Source organism: Gymnodraco acuticeps, unplaced genomic scaffold (assembly GCF_902827175.1).
Source record: "Gymnodraco acuticeps unplaced genomic scaffold, fGymAcu1.1, whole genome shotgun sequence".
Classification (NCBI taxonomy): Eukaryota; Metazoa; Chordata; class Actinopteri; order Perciformes; family Bathydraconidae; genus Gymnodraco; species Gymnodraco acuticeps.
This window is the reverse complement of record NW_022992313.1, coordinates 1085242-1100554: the sequence shown is the minus strand read 5'-3', so window position 1 is coordinate 1100554 and position 15313 is coordinate 1085242. Positions and strand designations below refer to the sequence as shown.

Below are 15313 nucleotides of genomic sequence, written 5' to 3'. Positions count from 1 at the left end.
AAAGCCACATAGCTGCACCTGCAAGGTGAATACAGCTGGTAACAGAACAAGTGTTTGAATGCGTACATTAACAGGTTTATGATATCACTGCCCCGTCTACATGGGCGGCGCCAGGATTTTTTTGCTGCAGTAGCTTAGCAGTTGCTATATGACAGCACGGCGTTGCTAGTTAATTTTCAAAATAAACAAACAATACCAGTGGGCCAAGCACGAGCCTGTTCATATTGTAGCGTTCACCGCTATTCAAGATCACTCAAGCCTTCAATGTCGAAAACGTTCTCTTTATTTACAGAACCAATCAATAGTGTAACACTCATGACTTTCACGTGACACACACCGGAAAACGCACACACATACACACACCTGGAAGGGGCAATCTCTCCCTAACTCCCACCAACAACATTGCCTAAATAACGCACTTTTCCTCCTCTCTGGCCTCATTCTGTGACCCTCCTCCTCCTCCTCCTCCTCCTCCTCCTCCTCCTCCTCCTCCTCCTCCTCCTCCTCCTCCTCCTCCTCCTCCTCCTCCTCCTCATTCTCAGTTCTCTTCTCCTCATTCACAATTCCCCGTGTTAGATCTCACTGTCAGCACGCCTCGAACAATGGGTCACATCTGTCAGAGCAGGACAATGCGTCTGTTGTTGTGGTTCAAAGCAAAAGCGTCTATGATCTCCTGCACATCTAGGGCTCTTGCACGTTCTGCATTGATGGACAGCAAAGCCAAATTGCTATTCCTTAAGTCCCCGCTGTTGCTCCTCATGTAGCTTTTGACACGCCGTAAACAAGAAAAGCTGCGTTCGCAGGTTGCAGACGTGACAGGCAGTGTGACCGATATACACAAAAGTCTGTGCAAATCAATAAATGCATCCTTGTATGGCCGGAGAAGGGAGAGAAATTTGTGCGTGGTTTTCACAGTTTGTCCCTGCTGCTGCTCTTTTCGGTCAAGGAGCCGTCGAACTTGGTGCAGTTCTGCAGACAGGTTGTCAGTTTTTACCCCATAATACTGGGCTATGGGTGATAGGTGTTCCATCTCAAGGAATGACTTATGTGTTGGATTTAAGGCAGACGCGCCCTGTAGAACTCCACAAGATGACGAAAACCGCCTTTTCATTTCATTGACGAGTCTATCAATGACAGGGTAGTAGCAGTGCTTTCGGATGTCATCAGAGGAGGTGAGTGGTGTAAGTTTTCCTGTTGGAGCATCAACTACAAACTCCTGTAGGTGACATGCAGGCTGAGTCTGACGTCGCTCTTGTCTCAACTGGAGGAGGATGCCAGTCTTGGTGGAGAGGGCTTGTGCTTTGTCCAAAATGTCATTCCATGATTTTTCATTTCGCTTTTCGGAGAGGGATGTAATTACCGAATCAACAAGATCCGTAGCAGATGCCAGTTGCAGATCTGGAGACTGTAAATGGTCGGACAAGAATTTGGTGGCCCGAAACATATCCTCAAATAGAGTGAGTTGCACAGCAAAGTGAGCGTCTATCAGTGCCTTCACTGCTCTAGCTTCTGTCTTCCTGCGAGCGTTTGACTGCGTGATGACCTCATCGAGTGTGGCATAGATTGCTGGCAGTGTTTTCTGAATGGCCCACAGTGCTGAATACTGACACGCCCATCTAGTGTCTGACAGCTTTTTTAGTTCAACCGGCTTTTCTGTTGATTCAAGTTCCTTTTGTTTTTTATGGAAAATGTTGTGCACGACAGAGCCAGAAAAGAAATTATACAGCATCTGCACAACTTCAAAAAAATCCCCTGCTGGTCTTACATTCTTGACGCAGTCAACTAAAACTAAATTTAGCCGGTGGGCATGGCAATGTACATAAAGGGCCTGTGGCACCTCCTTCCGAAATCTCTCCTGCACACCGTTATTACACCCCGACATGACAGCGGCACCGTCGTAGCATTGGGCCAATGCACATGTTGTGATCAATGTTACATTTACTGAGCGTCTGTTTGATCGTTGTCAAAAGTGAATCGGCGTCCTAGTTCATCAGCTGGGGGTGAAGTGAAGGAACTCCTCCTGTATGCCATCATTATGTATGTAGCGCACTGCCACAGACAACTGCTCCTTTTTACTCACGTCTTTGCTCTCATCCACCATCAGTGCAAACACTCCAGCTTCCTGTACTTCCCCACTGATTTGATCCCTGACCATATTGACATCAGCTCAATGAGCTCATCTTGTATGTCGTGGTGTGTGTACTTTGCATTTCTCGGATTATCGGATATTTTTTTTGCCACAGTTTTGTCAAACTTGCCAATCAGGTCTAAAAGTTCGATGAAGTTTCCCCTGTTGTTTGATGATGCTTCACTCTCCCTATGCCCTCGTTGTGCAATGGTTTGACATGCAGTGTAACGCAATGCTTCCACAACTGCCCGCATATATTCCCTGTTTTCACATACAGTTTTGAATGTCCCTCGCTGAGTGCGTTGCTGATTTTTGAGCCACTTTCTTTCCTTAATTTAAATTCAGACCATGCATCCCTGGCACATTTATGTCCACTGCTCACATCATGAGTAATGAATGACTGCGTAGCTTTCACCCAGGTGCTAAATCCGTCATGGGTAAAGGCGGTTTCTTTATGGAACCGGCGTCCTTCATGAGCAAAATGCCTGCAGGCAAAACACAATACACTGTCCATAGTCATTGAGTACTCTAGCCAAGTATATTGCTCGTACCATCGGCGATTGAATGACCGCATTTGCAGTCCGTACTTCTTTGACGGGTATTTTCTCAGCATAGGACGTCTTGGTCCATCACAGGCTGACTGGCTGATGTCAATTACGGTGCGGAGAGGAGCAGCGCTAGTTCCACTAGTTCCACTGCAGCTCGTGGTAGCAGCTAGCTGGTCCTGCTGCTGCGGGTGCAGCGGGTCAGTTGGCGGGGGCACCTGTTCTTCGTGGTCCCAATCCTCCCGGTTTTCATAGTGAACATCGGGATCCTTGTGGATAGCAGGGTTGTCCGGCTGGACCGGCTCCGTTGGAGATCGCGGTCGTTTACGCTGACTTGTGACTGTGAGAAATGTTTCCATTTTCGATCTACTGAGAATTAGCCAAGTAACAGTTCACGCAGTAAATTACAACGACCCGCCCCTGATAGATCCCGCGAAAATGTATCATATTTATACACATTCTCGCGGGCTGCGAGAATGTGTATAAATAATACATTTTCATATCAAAACAATGGGGTTGCTAAGCCGTTGCTAAGCCAATTGTTGGAGTTGCTATAGCAACTCCAAGATACCCCCTGGCGCCGCCCCTGCCCGTCTAAGACACGATCTGACTTTAATTACATTTGACTCGAGTGTTTCGTCAACTTAATGTGTTGCTTAAAATAATACTTCTGCATACAGTATGTGACACTGTGAGTGTTGCACGGCCAGATACGACTCAGCTGACTCAGATCAGGAGATATATGATACATTATGAAGTGATATGCCGCGGACTGTACTTAATGACTTTGATCCGGTTACTTATGTTGTGGCAGATATTTAAGTAAGCTTTCTTAACGCTAATGTTATAATAGTCAGATTGCTCTGAAGATGGGAGGTGATGTTCTATTTATTTTCACATTCACAGTCGGTGATTTTGGCCGTTCGTCTTTCCTGCAACGGCAGTTTAAACTGCCTATTTCCTCCGCACACTGAGCTCTGATTGGTCAGCAGGCGTGGTGCTTTCGCTGAGTTGATATCTTATCCTGGAACCTATCCTGCTTCGGAGCACAGACTAGGTTCCAGGATAAGTCACCATGGAGATCTAGCCCGCTAAAAAGTTAACCAAGGGGGGTATACTACGAAGCAGGATTTAGCAAGCTAACTTCAGGGGATTTCCGGTACTACGAAGCTGGTTCACTTTTTATAATTTTTTATAAAGAAAGCATGATTGTGATGGTCACAGCAGCAGAGAAGTTGATTCCAGCCGAGATAGACAAGCCACAGTCCTGGGTTTAGTCTTCTGTGTAACCCATACAGTGAACGGTCTAACCATTCTACTTAGAGTGCAGTCCGAAATACATGGAGCATCTCCTATATATTATATATTTTTTAACCATATGTAAGACATGTTGAATCATATTTTATACATATTACACCTTCAATAAAAACATGTGTATACAAATATAAATATCTAAAACTAAGCAAAATGTTTTTATCAAAACTAGGAAAGAAAACAAAAAATAATAATACATATAAAAAGCTAAAAAGATTTCACCCCTCTTCTCGGTTCAATTGAGTACAATGAAGCTGATGGGAGGTTGCAGAAACCAGAGGCACTTCAAACTATAAACCTTATAAAATAAACCAATACCAAATAAAATGAGCACCAATTAATGTGCAATGCAAAACCAACCTGTTTTAATAATAGAAATTGTGTAATTTAATTTGTTAAACATCTGGAGTTTGAAACAAGACAGGATGCTGACTTGAAGATGTCACCCCCCTCCTTCCTCCCTCATTCTCCTTTGTCCTCCTCCACATGTACTCGAAAGAGATATATTCTTACCTGCATTGATGTTAAGTATATTACTTGTTTATTGTGAGAGAAGGTATACTTATGCATAGACGTATCAGGTTGTGGAAGTGTGTGTGCGCAAGATGGCGCCAGTGTGTGTGGCCTGCCGTCCGTCTCTGCGAGCGTTGTGTGTGTTTGTGCTGTTTTTGTCACTTTTTGCCCTAAATGTCAACTCTCTATTAGTATACGATTGCCAAACACTTCTGGATCTTCGTTTTTCGGCATTAAATCCTGTGAATTCGGATCGTGGACATAAATCGCTCCCCCCGTTCTTATTGGGAGTACCAGCTTACCTGTGCCGCACCCCGGCTCCAACTCCCCGCCGTAAACGTGGTCGACTGGTGAGGATGAAGGAATGTTCAGCTTGTCCTATCTCAAGGGCTGAATACCTCACCGTGCCTCGCCTGTCTCTTCATCGTCGCTATCTGGACCCTGTCGATGCCTGGTTGGTACCTGTCATCAGCCCGGACGAAGCTTTCCAGCCCGGCCGCGGGCCCTGCTCCCCTCGTCCCCGCAGGCGCGGGGTGAATCTGAATAACCTGCTGTCTATTTGTCGGGCTCCCTGGACCTCAAACGCCGCGGACCCACTGGCTCCTGCCAGGTTTGGCCTCATAAACGCCAGATCATTGACAAACAAGACTTTTGTCATTAAGGAGTTCTTCACTTCAAAAGGACTGGATTTCCTCTTCGTCACTGAGACACAGTGGCGTTTTCTCCCGGAGGCCAAGGGAAGCCAGGCTTCCCCTGTTTTTTTCGGATTGTAGTTATAATTTAAATAAATAAATAAAAACACTTTGTTTTGTTTCGATAATTCTCCTTTGCTGTGTGTTGCTACCGGCCCGTCTCTCCCCCATTCTCATTGAGTATTTTACAAAGAGTGAAACAAACAGCGCCCCTCTACATGTTATGGTGAAACAGTAGATTGCACTCACTGTTGCGAAAGGAGGCCAGCCGAATCTGGCTTCCCTTGTTGAAAAAAAATGGAGGGATTGACCAATCAGATGAGGCTCACGTGATGCCCCTGCCAACCCTTGCCTCACAATCAAATCGCATCAACTTAGTGTTGCAGTGACGCGTCCTAAAATCCGGAAGTAAGCTGCGCTCGGATTCCCTCGACAAAAAAGCAATGGAAGTTCTCCATAGGATTTAGGAAAATAGCTCGAAATAAGGTCAGTGGAAAACGAACCTGTTAGATAAATGAACGTTTTGTTCAGTCGAATAATATCCACATGTGTACCCTACTTTTATAATTTTCGAATCATAAATCTAATCGATAGAAGATAGATAGCGTCACTGCACCACTCTCACCGCCGTTAGAACGAAGCAAGCAACTGAAGCAAGTGCAATTATGGAGGGTGTAGATTTTGAGTATTTGATCAAAAATAATTGTACTAAACTTCCGCTACAGCAGCAACAAGAAATACAATCTGATGACAGGCCGATGCCCAAACTGGAGCTGTGTACAGCGAGGGAAAAAGGAGCAAATCGGACGTAAAACGTTAAAGGTCTCCTGATTTAGTTTGTGAATGAATGCTTATTAGAGTTTCGGCTGGAGAGTGCGTGCGGACCTGTCGGTTAGATTATAACAGGCGTGTGCAAGTCCTGCATCTGATACAAATGTGTGTAAAATGATACCGGGTGCTGTAATCACTCATCTGGTTACGTTATTACATTGACCACCACACCCCCGACCCAAAAGAAAGGACGTATTATTGGCTTCCCCTAATTTTTTTCCCACGCCACGCTACTGCTGAGACATGGCTCGGTACTGGTGAGTCCAGCGCCTTTACCGAGCTTTTACCTCCAGATTGCTGCTATTTTAACTCTTCACGGACTTCGGGCCGAGGCAGAGGAGTAGTTACAGTTTTCAGGAGTGCTTTTAAATGTCAGCAACTATCGCTGTCATTCTCTCCTTGCAGCTTTGAACTGAGCGTGTTCGAGCTCGGCCGCTCTCACACAGTGCTGTGTGCAGTGGTCTATAGACCTCCCAAATACAATAAGGACTTCCTAAATGATTTCTCTGACTTTCTGGCTGAAATTATGCCAAGATATGACCGTGTCCTTATTGTTGGGGATTTTAATATTCATGTGTGTTGTCCTAAGAAACCTAAAGGATTTGTTAAACCTCGTTGATTATTTTAGTCTTGCTCAGTAGGCCTATGTGTCTGGCCCCACGCAAGAACGCGCACACACACTTGATATTGTTTTATCATATGGTTTGCCTGTTCTTAACTTGGAGATATGTGATGCTGTTTTCTCAGATCATATGCCTGTTTTATTTGATGTTACACTTGCCTGTACTACTGTCAAACCGCGAGCTGCTGCCCGGCTATCTCGTATCATTAACACTTCCACTGCTGGTCAGTTTTCGGCCGTGTTTAATCATGAAAACGGTGTTATCCATGAGCCTATGTCTAACACTACGGAGGAGCTTAGCTTATGGTTTCACTCCACATGTAAAGCTGCTATGGACACTGTGGCTCCATTAAAAACAAGGCAACCCAAAACTAAATCCAAGCCTTGGCTAAAAATGCCACGACTCGGGCTACCCGACGTGAATGCCGTAGCAACACATCCTCACTCCCAGGTCGGCCTATGTTGACGTTATGTCAAGTCCCCTGTCGGCTTTTTCCAACGCAAGGGGGGGGGCCTTAGCGTCCATTTTCAACGCAAGGGGGGGGCCCTTAGCGTCCATTTTCAGCTTTCCGGGATGTCCATATGCTTCTATGGATGCTCATGGAAACACGGCATTCGTTTGTGTCGGCTGCCCTTAAAGGCAATGTGAGCGTCCATTCTCATTGGATAACGGAGAATTGTACACCCGGAAGTAAGTATTCCCCTTACTGTCGATTGATTTTACAGTGATATCTGCACTACTCATCGACTAAAAAACACCAGATTATCCTTGTTAATTACACAACATTGATTGGTTTAAATTGTGTGCAATGCTTTTGTATTTTTCCCCTTCGATTCGGAGAAACAAATAGTTTTTCGGAGTAAAGGATGGCCGAAGACACTACACTACCCAGAATCCCCAGCTATCGTTTGGACTACACCATGTGCTCTGTTTGACGTCACGTGATCTTCAAATGTCTCCCTGCAGAAGAAAAAAAACATGGCCGAACTTCGTTTTATTCTCGGTGGAAAATGCCTATTTTCAAGTTAGTTTGGCCATTAAAATGCGTTTTGATGTCATTTAATGCGAGAAATATGAGTTGTTATTTCAGATTATGTGTGCAGTGGATGTACATGATCTTTAGTTTGCTAGTTATTACGAAGATTACTTCAGGAAATTGCGTCCATAAGGTTTTCATTGTTACCAAGGTGGTTGCTTGATTGAATTGATTGATTGAAAAGTTTATTAACAGCTTGTATATTGGGTACAGTACAGTACAGCTCAAAACATACAATTGTTAAGGGGATGCAGACCAGAGAAAGACTTTCGTCTTGTTTACATCAGGGTCCCCCATTTCCAATTCATCATGTCATTTAAGACATATAAGACATATTTGACATACAGATTATGCTAGGGACGCTGCTATCGATATTATTTCTGTTATGTTGTGTAACAGTTTAATGGTGTTATCTTTATTGCTACCCCCTTCCCCGTCAATGTATAGTGTTGGTCCACAGCTAAAACATATTAGTTTAACAAAATCCGCATCTAAAGATAGCCTACGTTATTTCCCCCTGTGCAATTCCAGTCTCACATCTCACAGCACATCGTCATTAACAAATACCGGAAACAGACCGAAAACATTAAAAAAAATAATAATAATACTTTATTCCGAGTGTGCTTGCTTTTCTCGTTGAAAGTCATCACATAACGGCATTGTAATACACGGTTCGGCTGCATTAAATATTACATATCTGCCGTAGTTCTGTATTTATAGAGCCCTGATGAGAAGACTTCTAGACAAACATGAGGAACTGAAAACGTGACGTGGATCATAAATATATCAGCCATTAAACAACATCTTACATTTCTTTTCACACAATACGTCTCCTTGCAGTATCAACACTAATTCGGCTGACTTTTATATTTGATCCAATTGGTAGATAGGCTGTATTTACACCATAAAGGTGCACAGCTGATATAAAGCGACACCTAGTGGTTAAAGCATGTTATTGAATTTCCTTATTTTTATTATTAGATATTAATAGGATCCCTATAAAGTATATTAATTACTCGTTATTCTCTACTAATAGTTAATTAAAGACTGTATATAATTACTATTTTGCACATCCCTTTCAAGATTTCATGATTTTCTAAGGTTTATTGACATATCATATAGGCCTACACAACTATGGTGTAGTTATGCATTGAATGAAAAACTTGGGTCGCAGGTTCCTCAATAGTGCATTACAAGACATCTATCAATATTTGTGCATACCTCCAGCAATGTTAACTATGTTGAAGCACTTATTTTAACTGATATTATACATAATGTATTATACTCTTATAATATGTATGTAGATATTTCATCTCCGGCCTTGTCCGGTATTGAACAATCAATAAATAAAGAACACAGAATTGTTGAATATAAAACACAGAATTTGTGTGATCATACTAAATGATTTACAAATAAACACCACTGCATATTTAACTGTTACACATGACGCGGTGGACCCGTTCAAATCCAGTTTTGGACAGTCTGCTGTGATTCCATCCCATTTCAAGCAGTAGCGTGGCGTGGGGAAAAAATTAGGGGAAGCCAATAATACGTCCTTTCTTTTGAGTCGGGGTTGTGGTGGTCAATATAATAACGTAACCAGATGAGTGATTACAGCACCCGGTATCATTTTACACACATTTGTATCATACAGATGCAGGACTTACACACGCCTGTTATCTAACCGACAGGTCCGCACGCACTCTCCAGCCGAAACTCTAATAAGCATTCATTCACAAACTAAATCAGGAGACCTTTAACGTTTTACGTCCGATTCGCTCCTTTTTTCCTCGCTGTACACAGCTCCAGTTTGGGCATCGGCCTGTCATCAGATTGTATTTCTTGTTGCTGCTGTAGCGGAAGTTTAGTACAATTATTTTTGATTAAATACTCCAAATCTCCACCCTCCATAATTGCACTTGCTTCAGTTGCTTGCTACTTTCTAACGGCGGTGAGAGTGGTGCAGTGACGCTATCTATCTTCTATCGATTAGATTTATGATTCGAAAATTATAAAAGTAGGGTAGACATGTGGATATTATCCGACTGAACAAAACGTGCATTTATCTAACAGGTTCGTTTTCCACTGACCTTATTTCAAGCTATTTTCCAAAATCCTATGGAGAAATCCCATTGATTTTTTGTCGAGGGAAACCGAGCGCAGCTTACTTCCGGATTTTAGGACGCGTCACTGCAACACTAAATTGATGCGATTTGATTGGATTGTGAGGCAAGGGAAGCCAGCCGCCTCCAGCTTCCCTTGGCATGGCCCTGACCAATCACAGGTTGGAAGGGGCATCACGTGAGCCTCATCTGATAGGTCAATCCCTCAATTTTTTTTCACCAAGGGAAGCCAATTTCGGCTAGCCTCCTCTCGCAACAGAGAGTGCCATCTACTGTTTCACCATAACATGTAGAGGGCCGCTGTTTCACTCTTTGTGAAATACTCAATGAGAATGGGGGAGAGACGGGCCGGCAGAAACACACAGCATAGAAAAATTACCGAAACCAAACGAAGTGTTTTTATTTATTTATTACAATTATAACTACAATCCGAAAAAACAGGGGAAGCCTGGCTTCCCTTGGCCTCCGGGAGAAAACGCCACTGATTTCAAGTGCTGTTCGAGGCTCGGCGTAACCCTCGGAGCACACTCTCCAATCACAGAGCTTGAGGACTATCACGGGGTTTTTCAAACAGAGCACATGGTGTAGTCCAAACGATAGCTGGGGATACTGGGTAGTGTAGTGTCTTCTGCCATCCTTTACTCCGAAAAAATATTTGTTTCTCCGAATCGAAGGGGAAAAATACAAAAGCACTGCACACAATTTAAACCAATCAATGTTGTGTAATTAACAAGGATAATCTGGTGTTTTTTAGTCGATGAGTAGTGCAGATATCACTGTAAAATCAATCGACAGTAAGGGGAATACTTACTTCCGGGTGTACAATTCTCCGTTATCCAATGAGAATGGACGCTCACATTGCCTTTAAGGGCAGTCGACACAAACGAACGCCGTGCTTCCATGAGCGTCCATAGAAGCATATGGACATCCCGGAAAGCTGAAAATGGACGCTAAGGGCCCCCCACCTTGCGTTGAAAATGGACGCTAAGGCCCCCCCCCCTTGCGTTGGAAAAAGCCGACAGGGGACTTCACATAACGTCAACATAGGCCGACCTGGGAGTGAGGATGTGTTGGCCGTAGAGCTGAAAGAAGATGGAATAAGGACAAACTACAAGTCTCTTTTCAAATGCTGAGACACTGAGGCAGTGTTGGCGTCTCTATCAGAAAACTGTAAAAGAGGCAAAAATAAAACATTTCTCTGACATCATTCTTTTAAACTGTCACAAACCTCGTGTACTATTTCAGACAATAGATTCAGCTCTTAATGCCCCTCAGACTACCTGTGTGGAGACCTCCCCTGCAGTCTGTGAACATTTTCTTCAATTTTTTATTAATAAAGTCACTTCCACTAGGACTCAAATCACTGCTCCATCAAACGACACCTCTGTCTCTGCCCCCTGCTTTGCTGTTTTTGACCGTTTTGAGCCTATGACTCTGTCCTCTGTGCAGGAGATTGTCTCTAAAATAAAGCCCTCTGGTTCTCCAATCGACCCTGTCCCTCCTCGATTTTTTAAAGAGGTATTCTCCACTATAGGACCTCTTGTTCTTGACGTTTTTAACACTAGAACCGCCAGAGATTTTTTATACCTAAAACCGCATTAGAATGCATTGATTTTCAAGGTAAAAGTATTGCTTTAAAAAGAAAAATGGTCCTGTGGTATTGGTATTTTGACAAGCAATTTTGTTAAATTGTTTCGTTTATTAACGGTACAACATAGCGTTTCGTGAGGCAGTTGTCTTTGTTGGGTGAAAAGCAAACAGCTGTTTGCTGCGGAGCGCAGCGCGAGCATTCTCCCGTGAGCGGGAGCGCGCTCCTTCACTACAGACTGTCGCTATCAATCTATCTATCTATCTCTCTCTCTCTCAATCTATAAGGAACCGCAGTAGACAAAAGGTGTTGCTATAGCAACACGTCATGTGTGTTTACACGCAAAATCAATAGCGCGAAAAGGGATGGGGTCAATATGACCCGCTTGGTGGAAATAGGTATAAATGGCCATTTTTTTGGCGATTTCTTCAATCTGACTTCATATTGACACATTTTAACAACATAGGGTGCTACATAACACACTTTCAGGAAAATTCACGGACTGGGAGACTTTAATATGTTATTGAAAAAAAGTTATTTACAATAAAAAACAGCTCTGGGTCAAATTGATCCGATTGGCGGTTCTAGTGTTAACAGCAGTCTGCTCACAGGGGTTGTTCCGGAAAATTGGAAACATGCAGTTGTACAATCACTTATTAAGAAACCTAGTCTGGATCCCACAGTTCTTGCAAACTTTAGGCCCATTTCCAAATTGCCTTTTATGTCCAAAATCCTAGAGAAGATTGTATACAGTCAACGTCTCGCTTTTCTGGAAGAGCACAAGGTACTCGAGGTCTTCCAATCTGGTTTTAAAACCTTGCACAGCACGGAATCAGCTCTTTTAAGAGTTTTTAATGATATCCTTTTAGCAACAGACTCAGGTGAATGCATTATCCTTTTACTCCTTGATCTAACAGCCGCTTTTGATACAGTGGACCATGAGATCCTGATAGCTCGTTTGGAGCAGTGGGTGGGTGGGCATTAGGGGCAAAGCCCTCGAATGGTTTAGGTCGTATCTGACTGGTAGGACTTTCTGCGTCAGCCTTGCGGACTCTGAGTCCTCGTCTGCTCCTCTCCTTTTTGGGGTTCCACAGGGCTCAGTGTTAGGCCCCCTGTTATTCTCCCTGTATTTGCTCCCTCTTGGGTCCATTCTTAGGAAGCACGGTATCGCTTTCCATTGCTATGCAGACGATTGCCAAATATATGTGCTACTTAAAAAGAACGACATATATTCAGTTAAACCACTGTTAAACTGCCTTGAAGACATTAAATCCTGGATGTCATACAACTTTTTTTTAATTAAATGATGACAAAACCGAAGTGATGATTTTTGGTGCCCCTCGGACCACTCCTGTAGACCTAGGATCCTTGGGCCACTCCACCAGTCCTACCATCACAAATCTTGGGATAAAGATGGACCCTGAACTTAAGCTGGACAGCCAGATCAAGGCAGTTGTTAAAAACAGCTTCTTTCACCTCAGGCAGCTAGCCAAAATAAAGCCTCTTTTAAATAGTGGCCTTTTTTAAATAGTGACCTCTTTGAAACGGTAATCCATGCCTTCGTCACCTCCCGCTTGGATTATTGTAGTGCACTATATATGGGGATAAGTGCATCCTCGCTTGCTCGCCTGCAGATGGTGCAAAATGCAGCAGCACGGCTACTAACTGGCACACGCAAACACGAGCACATTTCCCCCATCTTATCTTCGCTCCACTGGCTGCCCGTTCATTCGAGGATTCATTTTAAAACTCTTTTATTTACTTTTAAAGCCCTCAATGGCCTGGCCCCGCCCTACCTCTCTGAGCTGTTACACAGCTACATGTCAACTCGCACTCTCAGGTCAGCTGATCAGTTGCTCCTGAGGGTGCCAACAACAAAGTCTAAGCGCAGAGGAGACCGTGCTTTCCCTGCTGCCGCCCCTAAACTGTGGAGCGAGCTGCCCTTGCTAATCAGACAGGCTCCCACACTGTCTGTTTTTAAATCCCGTCTTAAAACCCACCTCTTGTCACAAATCTTATGTTATGTCACGTTTTTAGTTTTGTATGTCTAGGTTTGGGTTTATTTTGCTGTTCGGTTCTCCCTGTCATGTTTTCCTCCTTGTATATTGTCTGGTCCTTTTCCTTGTGTTTTTCCTCCTGTCGTTAGTTTCCCTGGTGTGTCTAGTTGTCTGATTGTGTTCACCTGTGGCCCTTGTGTTTCTCCTCCCCTGCCCGGCTGTTTCTCGTCTTGTGATTACCCCTCCCTGTATTTAGTCTTGTATCTTCCTGTGTTCAGCGTTGGTTCGTCTTTTGTTGGTGACGGAGTTCACCGTGGAGTGTTTTGTTTGTCCATGTGATATATTAGCCCTTGAAATAAAGGTATCATCAGTATTATCTGTGTTTGGGTCCTACCTGCTTCACTCCTCGTATCACCTCTTCTCCTTAACATTCGTAAACAAGTAGATTGTTGCTTTCAGTGGTCTATTGTTTTTTTATTATATGGCTGTTTTTAATTTTTTAATTATTACGTTTATTCTGGTTTGTTTTGTGTTTGTATCTTTTATTTTAAATGTATTTATTTGATGTTTTGTGAGCTTATCTCTCTGTACAGCACTTTGGTCTGAAGGTTTTAAAGTGCTATATAAATAAAGTTGGATTGGACGTATGCACTGAATGTGATTGACTGGTATCTATGCTGCTGTGTGAATGTTCCCTTCATTGTTGTATTCAATTCATTAGTTTGGTACTGTTCTTCATCTTACATCAAATGATTTAGTCTTATCCTTTCAAAAACCAAACAAAATTCAAAGATGGGAGTGGTTAGCTCTCTTTATCAGTGAAACTGGACATCTGGACAGAAGACTGTACACCATCAACAGCTCTTCCTCTACTGACTCTATTCCTCTTCTTCTGATCATCTTCACAATTTATGATAACAAAATAAAAACAGAATCAATGCAAACAAGTACAAAAACAAGTAAGCATTCTAGCACATAACAACAGCATATAGCTTGTGGTAACAAAAAATAAAGTTCATTGAAATGATAGACTCCAGCCTGTAGTTCCATCACCTTATTCAGATTTTACAGAACAAATTAAAACTGTTTCTCAAACACTTTGTTCTAACTCTCTAAACTTCCGTGCTCTCGTTATGTTGTCCTGTGGGGAGAATCCTTCCATCTGGCATGATTAAGTAGGCTACAGTAAAGTGTACTTTAAGTGTTTGTTACAGACTCATGCCTGCAGTATTACATGACTACATGCTGTTTCTTCCAGACTGACGGCTCTGTTGCTGGCTTGACAGAAAATAACCAGGAGAACACTAATGCCTTACAAAACATGACAATGGTATGTGTCATTTATTTTATTCTGCATTCAAAATAAGATGCACACGCAGGGATCACAGTGTTGTTCATGAATGTGTTTCTATGTTTGTCAATCTTTAACAACCAAGACCTCAGACATGAGATGAATGTTACTTACTTCATCAACTGCGATTATGAGATTAGGTTTATTCGATTTTGAATATAGACCAATTTTAACTGTCTCTATTGTTGTTAATTCCTGCTAAAATTTAATTTTGATTTATTAATTAGATCTGGTGTGTTGTAAGGCATTACCATGAATCTATTTCATACAATGACTATTATCTAAAAATGTTTGGGAGCTACCGGGAGGCTCGTCTAATTGAGCGAGTGAATATGCACATGTATAGCAATCTATGTGCAGTTAAATGTTGGGTTGTGTATGTGATGGTGTGTGTGGTTGAAATTGTGTTACATGTATGTTTTAGTTCAGCTCTCAATTTGAAAGGAAGTGAAAAAGAGATAACATTTAAATTGCCATCTTAATGTCAAATAAGTTACCAAGTAAAGGGTTCAAATTGGCTCATAAATATATGTAGTCTAAGAAAGTGTCTGAGATAGAGGAAATATTATCAT

At 42.7% G+C, this 15313-nt stretch overlaps 1 protein-coding gene across 3 annotated transcripts in view; it reads left to right on the top strand.

Annotated features, from left to right (window-relative positions):
* whrnb (whirlin b) overlaps positions 1-15313 on the top strand; it is a 167500-nt gene that overhangs the window by 118050 nt on the left and 34137 nt on the right. For 2 of the 3 annotated variants that reach the window (XM_034208316.1, XM_034208314.1), the window contains exon 8: positions 14649-14720. The exons of the other annotated variant lie outside the window; for it this stretch is intronic. In XM_034208316.1, coding sequence (XP_034064207.1) covers positions 14649-14720 — 72 coding nt within the window. The remainder of the gene's footprint in view (positions 1-14648; positions 14721-15313) is intronic. 3 annotated transcript variants of the gene reach the window in all.